Here is a 7,861-nt window from a genome sequence, read left to right on the forward strand (position 1 = left end):
ATGTCTGGTGAAATAAGAAAGAGCCCGCAGCCTGCGGACCTGCTGCTATGGTAAGCCGGATAGGCACCCATGTTGCGTGAGCTGGCCAGTAGTACCTCCTCCTGGCAGATGTCCGGTCAGCAATAAACTAAGATCCCCGGAATAAGAACTGCATGTCTTCCGGAGTCAACTTCTCCAAGGCCTCGCCTTGGTCCTTGTTGATCGTTCCATTGATCATGTTTGCTTTCTTCTCCTGCAACAACACCATCCGAGACTCGACAGAATCCTCGATGCACAGTCTTGTGATCACGCAGGGGCGTCTTTGGCCGATGCGATGGCAACGGTCTGCACTCTGCCATTCAGCTGCAGGGTTCCACCATCTAGCAAATCATGTTAGCACCTAACAGACAACCGGCGGGGGACAAGAAGGAACCACGTACGGATCCACGATGAAGACTCGAGAGGCTTCCGTCAAATTCAGAGCTACACCACCTGCTTTGAGAGAGACGAGGAATACCTCAACGTCCACATTTTTCATGAAATACTCGATTGAGTTCTGACGTTGCGCTGGAGTCATGCTGCCATCAAGCATGACAGTATTGAAGCCAGCCCGACGGAGACGCCATTCGACAAGCTGTAGCATAGAGGTAAACTGGGAGAAAACAATCGATTTGTGGGTTTGTTTCTTGCTTCTGAGCTTGTACAGGTCGTAGACAAGCATTTCGATCTTGGTCGAGGACGTCCATTCCTCCATACGGATCCGGTTGATGATCGAGTTCTTCTTCACGTTCTCCTCTTCCTGTTCTATATCAGGCTGTTCAAAATCAATAGAAAGCGGAATGTGGCACCTGGGGCAGTCCACAGTCGTGCCGGCATCGAACGAATTGATATAATTCTTCGCGCACTGGCGGCAGAATTCGTGATGACAGCGAGACCGGATTGCTTCTTCTGCTGGTTCATCACAGATGCAGCAGACGAGGACATTCTGACCTCCCTCCGCATGTTTCTTGAGGATCAAATCCGGATGATTCGCAACCTGGCGCATCTGCATGATGAGACCGAAAATGTTGGCGTAATTATTAAGCATAACACCCCTGCTCACATATGTGTCGAACTGCCTGGTGGTGTTGGTCATGATGCTACTAGAGAAGTCTCGTTCAATCTCCCCGAAAAATTCATTATGGATGATCACACTAAACAAGTCAGCTACAGGCTAAGACAAGGAACTAGCAAGTGGACAAGAACTTACCGCTTGGGTGGGAGCTCCATCGATGATGTGTGGTCTTTCTTCACCCGCCTCAGCATAATCCTATCCGTTATCAGGCGCAGCTTTTGCAGAGCTTCTTTCCTAGCGGTAGGGCTGTTCCGTTCCGTGACTGCGATAATATTAACAACGACCCAAATATACCTAGAGTACAGCAGTGGACATACTAGGGTTGAGGATTTCCTGGTTGAAGATCGAAACGTGACTAAACCCACTGCAAGGAGGTCAGAAGTTGAAATGAGGCGCCTTGTGATGAGGAGCCATACCTGTGCTTGCAGTGAGTGCATCTCTTCTCCTTATCCTGGGACCAGTGCAGCTCCTGGCATGGGCATAGCTTGCAGAAGTAACAGGCAAATGGACGAATTTCGAGAAACCTGAGAAGAGAGAAGAATTCTCCAATACGGTTCTGCACCGGGGTACCAGACAAGCACCATTTGTAATTCGCCTTCAAGGCAAAGCAGGCGCGGGCCACACTTGTGGTGCGTTGCTGTCTACGGGTCAACTCGCGGAAATCAAAAAACTGCCAGGGGATGATCTCACCTTAATACTGTGTGCCTCGTCTAGAATAAGACGATGGAAATGGATCGAATGTATGACGCCTGAGCGATGAACGTTAATAGCAGATATGGAGCCATGAAAGCCAGGACGACCCACTATCTTCCTTCAAAATACCGTCATTTCGATTCCATCCTTTGAGTTCCTTTCGATGCATAGATTCAAGGCCCGAGTCTAGATGACTATGGTCAGACAATGGCTCTTTTACGTTGAGAATTTGGCACCGTACATGAGATCATAATCACATCGTATTCTTCCAGCTCGGACTTGCTCAACAGCTTCACCTTCGGGTTCGAATTATGGTAGACAAGGACCTTCAACTTGCCATCGGTATATGCCTGGTAAAAGTTAACATCACTGATCATAGTGTAACCGTACTACCAGAGAGTTGACCTTGATTTCTGACTGCCACTGCATCAATGCAACTGGGGGCACGATGACTAGAGACGGCCGGCCAGCGGGGTAATCCGACATCAGCAGCGATACCGCCTGAATAGTCTTTCCCATTCCCATTTCATCGCCGAGCAAACCGCCCTTGTACTGCGTCTTTTCCTGCCGGATCATCCAATCCAAACCTTCAAGCTGGAAAGACTTCAGTTGTCGAGAGATCCCGGCAGGCTGTTGCGCTGGAACCGGTGTGATGGGAGGGTCCTTCTTCAAGTCATCCCACATTGTAACAACAGATGGATGCTGCTTCTCGAGCTTTTTGCGTTCCCTCAGAGCCTATCCCAGTGTTAGAGGCATACAGGACACGAGAATAAAGTACGTTCTCTCTTACCCGACGACTCATCCATGATGGCGCAGAAGTCCGCTCAGAAGCTGCGCCAGCCCTCGCACCTCTTGCTCTAGTCTGTCTAGCCGCCTGTCGCCTGGTTCCAGGCGAGCGGGATGCCAATGGAACTTCATCATCCGCAGAAGCCGAAGACGACTCATCATCGTCACTTGCTTCAGAGGAATCCTCGTAGGTATCTTCTAACTCGTCCTCGAGATCAGGTCCAAGACGAGCAGCTACGTCATCTAGGTCTGAGAGCGATGAATCTTCACTATCTGGGATGACCCTAGATCGAAGGGCTCGTTTCTCGCCGCTGCTCCGTGCCAGCGACTCGTGAGAATCCATTATCTCCAGAGCCGATGTATCATTGGTACGGGAGGTCTTCCTCCGCTTCACGTCGGGTGCCTGATACTCCTCGAGCTGTAGGGAACGGGCTAGTGCTGCATCCGAGCTTTCTATCGTAGAGTGATCATCCAGGAGGCTAGCAGCATCTCGCTTCAAGTTCTTCGCTGCATTCTGCAGGGAAAATGTACTTGATCGAAGCTCTCGAGCACGGGCTGAGGCACTGACACGCTTTTTGGTCTCATTATTCGTGACTGGAAATCCGGGTGTCCCAGTAACGCTGGTAGCCGGCGTGTCGTATCCATTCGTCCCAGCTCCAGAGGTCTCGCCTGCAGAGACTGGAGATGAGTCGCCAGAGGAAGGCATCTTCTTGACAGGAATCGCGACCTCGATTTGCGTACCATCCCTGGCAGCCTGAGCCGTGCTCATACCCATTCTTACACCAGCGTCATAATCTTGCCAATTCCCATCAGGGGGCGGAGGTATACCACTTCCATAGGTGGCTCTGTTCGTGGCAGCATTTGCTATTCTTGAGGATGTACGTCTGGTGCGCGACTCGACAGCGCCTGAGGAAGAAAAAGAACATGATGGCGTCAGTTTATCAATTTACGATTTGAAGGGATGGGAGAAAACAGTCAGCTTACTGCTTGTGTTTCGGGCAGACGAAACTGCTCTCTTCACCGGTTTCCTCGCCATTATTTCAGCGCTTACTCGGACTCTGCCCGTAGATAGCTCCTGATGCTTGAATTTGAATTGAGAGAACAAGAGCTGTAAAGAAAGGAAATCGCCAAGATTGGTGCCTGGCGAATCGACAGGCTTATCAGCCAACCTTGATCTCCGATAACGAGCGACTGAAGCTTAATCAGCTAAAAAGAAGGCAGCAAAGGGGAAAATTTTCGACGCCACAAGTCGATCGTCGCCTGGATTCCCAGCTCAGATCGGCTGTGTTGCCTAGATAAACGCCGAGTGAAAGGCGACTGGATGCTGACTTTTTTCCCTGGAGTATGGTACTGTTCGATTGCCGATAAAAGCACTGATTGGCATCGCCACCGGCTGGGACCGCGTAAAGTGGAACGCGAAACTGTCACGGGATCCTGTGATCTCGAAGCCTCGCAACCTCAAGTCTGCTTACATCCTCGACAACATCTTGCTGGTGCTCAAATCTGAAGTCAGAGAATCGTACAGGATAATGTAAGTCATCTACTGATCTACGTGATTTCAGTCTTCTCTGGGGTTTTACTCACAAGCATACTAGGGCGGGAAGAAGACAGGCGGGGAACCAGATTCGGGGCCCGTATGTGAGCGCTCTTATGTTCTGAGAGCTTGAGCTAACAGAAATTTTGTGCAGACATTCTGCTCTTACTGATTTCCTGGCCGTAAGTAGAGCTTCTGCTACATAATGAGCTATTATACTGATATTGGGAAATGGAGTCCAACAATATCTCCGCTGCCCAGATTGCCAACGACTACCAGCAGCGTGTGAGGGAGGCGGAACGCCAGGCGGAACTAGAGAGGGCTAATAGCAGAAACGACGAAGAAGAATATGAAGAAAGCGTGTCTGAAACTCCAGAGGAGCGCAAAAAACGGAAGAGAAAGGAAGCAGCTACCCTAAACAAGATCAAGCAGAGCAAAGCGTTCGCTCGTCGCAAGTCTCGCTATGGCGACGATGACCCTGACTACGATGATGAACTCGCACGGGATATGATGTACCAGAAGTCCCGGCCTCTGCCCGGTCAGTTCGATAACTGCGAGAATTGCAGTAAACGTTTCACCGTCACTGCCTACAGTAAAACCGGTCCAAATGGCGGTCTTCTCTGTGCCAAATGTTCCAAGGAACTCGCAGATGAAGAAAAGAAAACGATACCGAAGAAACGCGGGCCTAAGAATAGCCGCCGTCAGAATCGAAGCAATCTCCTCGATGGAATTGTCCAGACCGGCGCTTTAAGCCTTGCTGAAATGTGTACCAAGGTGAGGAGGCGTCGGTTATGTGTCCAGTTAAGGCCATGTCCTAATTCACGTGCAGAAAGTTGCCGACAATATAAACGATGTGGAAGAGTTTGGGGATCTTCCCCATCAGCTCCTTCATCGGCTCAGTCAAATCTTATCAAAAAGGAGAGTTCTCACTCCCAGGACGCTCAATCTTTTCTTACGTCCTGATCTAGACTCCATTAACATATATGACTGCGGCAGTGAGTTTATTCCATGCTAAAAGATTATTGTCGAGCAAGCCACTAATGGTTTCAGAACTTGAGACGGACGACTTCCGGAAGATCTTCACGTTTATGCCTTCTCTAGTTGACGTCAATCTCCGCTTTGCCGGTCAGATGAAAGACCCAGTCCTTGACTATGTCATGGATCGCAACCTGAAGATCAAAAGACTTCAATTGGATGCTGCTAATCTCATTTCTGATGATTGCTGGCGGCGGTTCTTCCAGAAAATGGGACCGCACCTTGAGAGCCTCAAGCTGTCTAACCTTGATTCATCCCTGGACGATGAGACGGTGAAGGAGATCTGCACGCACTGCACTGGTCTGCATCGTCTGAAGCTAAAGGAGTGCTGGAAGACAGGTGATGACTCACTACGTGCGATCACCAACTTGAAAAGCCTCGAGCATCTGTCATTGGACTTCCTCCAGGATACGCAGGCTGAAACCATAGCCAATCTGGTCGATCAGCTGGGGCCTAATCTGCGGACATTATCCTTGCATGGATTCCGCAACGCCAATGACACCCTTCTCGAGTGCATTCATCGCCGGTGTAGTAAACTGTCAAAGCTTCGCTTATCAGACAACGCAGTATGCACCGACAAGGGCTATGCGAATCTTTTCACGAACTGGCCAAACCCGCCATTGACCTTTGTTGACTTGTCTTCGACGCGAGATGTCGACAATGCAAACCCCAGCGGCCCTCCAGAACCGATAGGTCTTGCTTCTGAGGGATTCGTCGCCTTGATGGAGCATTCAGGACTCAAAATCCGGTCTTTGAATATCAGCTCTTGTCGGCACATATCTCGCGACGCATTCGAGCAAGTCTTTGGCAAGAACAACACATATCCACACCTGGAAGAGCTGGATATTTCTTTCCACACTGTCGTAGATGACTACCTTGTCAATTGCATTTTCAAAGCCTGTCCTGCGATGAAGAAGCTGGTTGCATTTGCATGCTTCAATGTCAGGGACGTGCGTGTTCCTGCCGGTGTCGCGCTGATTGGAGGCTTGAATGCACAAGACTCTATTGTCTTGGAAGGCGGCTTCCAGTAAATGCACGTCAACTGCAATAAATCGGCTTTTTCCCTGTATTAAATAAACGGCCCGTGGCTAACTTTTACTTTCGATCGGCGTGGCTGGTGGGATTATTCTCCGGGGAGGCGCTGAATCCTGGTTTCTTATTATTTCTGTGTTTCTCACGGAGCTACTGTACGTACACAGGTTTGATACTGCAGCTGGCCGTCTCAGCTAATTCAAGATATCAACGCTCTGCTATTCACCAATATAATCCTCATGGTTACCGTAAATTCACAGTCTAAATACATAAAGCATCAAGCCAAGTCCCTAAACTTTACCACTATTGTTTTCCAACGCTCAAGCCTAAGACAACGCCACAATTTCCTAACAATCACATTCAAGATTTAAGCTCAAAACAATACACTCGCAACCGTTATCCGAAATAAGGTCAACTGAACCGATCGGTCGCTCATTGACACTAATATACACACACAAAAAGCACCCCAAGCACTGGCGATATAGTGTACACAACCAGCCCGTCTCCAACTCACATTATCTGCGACGATCTCCGCATACGCCTAAACAACGCACAATCCAGCGATCATCAGCTTTGAATTTCTTTTTTTCTTACCGTTGCTTGCTTGGGTAGACCAGGTCAGATTCATCACCCAGTTAACTGTCAGGCAACGCTGGAATGCGGCGTGTGTGTATGTTGTTGTATTTCCGTTCCTGGGAAAAGAAGATAGATCTATATTATTACTTGTTTGACGAAATGCAAAATGTTCCACCTTCTTCTGCCGAGTACGAAGCTCAATCTGCTCTAAACCAGCTATCGATTCGTTGATGAATCTTTGCAGAATAACCTACACCTCCGGAATGCTACGGTTGTTGCGACACGCTTGACAGTCGCTGCGGAGACATCGTGCCAAGCTCGATGGCTCCGCTGGAATTGACATTCCAATCGATAATAATTTTTCTTCCTCGTTGCCTGCCTGGAGCCTTAGATTGTCTCCATATTTCCATTGTTCATATCTTTGCCGTCATATTGAAGGCCTGTGTGTTGTGTCGACGTCAATATCGGGGGGTGATGAAGCTTACAGTAACTGTCCCACTTGAGTTTGGATATTTCGAGTTGTTTTTTTTTTTCTCTCTGGAGAATAAAACACGCCTATGGCAATGAGCAAAATAGTGAAGGCTGGTCAATATGAGCGACCAGAGTGTGTGGTTGAAAAGTGTCAACATTGTGTACTTTGTGCTCTGCTCCATCGCATGGCTTCTCTTACGCCTGGTCAGGAGATACGATTAAAATGAGCTTTATGATATCTCAGGAGCTGTCAAACCTTACAGTGTACGCTAGTAGTACTAAGTAGTAATGACCCATCCAATTTCCAAACTTTCGTCCCTTTTTGTCTGAAATGGGAGCGGCTAAACACTGATAGTAGACCTCGCATGATAAGCGCGGAGTTGCGCCATCCGGAGTTTCCCATAAGAGCGGTCTGCTTTCCACTTGCAATTGGGGAATTCAATCATAGAGTATACCTGTCTGCAGGAGTATAAAATGCAATAACCGCTAGGGTTACGTTGCAAACGTAGTCATGGCGCATGTTGATGTACGCCTACGGACAGAGCGCAGTGTGCTGTGCACCGGCTGCTCCCGGAATATGTTCAGTCACTTCAGTGAGATATCCAATCCAATCATCCTGGAATCCCATAAGCTTTGTAGAC

The 7,861-nt window shown here is 48.8% G+C and overlaps 2 protein-coding genes across 2 annotated transcripts; one reads left to right on the forward strand and one right to left on the reverse strand.

Annotated features, from left to right (window-relative positions):
- Positions 1-127: 127 nt before the first annotated feature.
- On the reverse strand, positions 128-3,608 carry C8Q69DRAFT_509075 (DNA repair protein RAD16; the record flags this gene model as incomplete). Its single annotated transcript, XM_028633053.1, has 11 exons — positions 128-359; positions 420-1,172; positions 1,229-1,355; positions 1,411-1,457; positions 1,510-1,730; positions 1,784-1,842; positions 1,898-1,972; positions 2,028-2,136; positions 2,192-2,521; positions 2,577-3,478; positions 3,557-3,608. 11 exons carry the CDS (start codon positions 3,606-3,608, stop codon positions 128-130), a joined length of 2,907 nt encoding a protein of 968 aa, XP_028482761.1.
- Positions 3,609-3,893: 285 nt separating this feature from the next.
- C8Q69DRAFT_513449 (leucine rich repeat protein) lies at positions 3,894-6,621 on the forward strand (the record flags this gene model as incomplete). Its single annotated transcript, XM_028633313.1, has 7 exons — positions 3,894-3,914; positions 3,982-4,103; positions 4,168-4,206; positions 4,261-4,288; positions 4,344-4,880; positions 4,936-5,101; positions 5,157-6,621. The coding sequence occupies 7 exons, from the start codon at positions 3,894-3,896 to the stop codon at positions 6,170-6,172; spliced, it is 1,929 nt and encodes a 642-aa protein (XP_028482762.1). The 3' UTR covers positions 6,173-6,621.
- Between the last annotated feature and the right edge of the window lie 1,240 nt (positions 6,622-7,861).

Source organism: Paecilomyces variotii (assembly GCF_004022145.1).
Source record: "Paecilomyces variotii strain CBS 101075 chromosome Unknown C8Q69scaffold_10, whole genome shotgun sequence".
In the NCBI taxonomy this organism is placed as follows: Eukaryota; Fungi; Ascomycota; class Eurotiomycetes; order Eurotiales; family Thermoascaceae; genus Paecilomyces; species Paecilomyces variotii.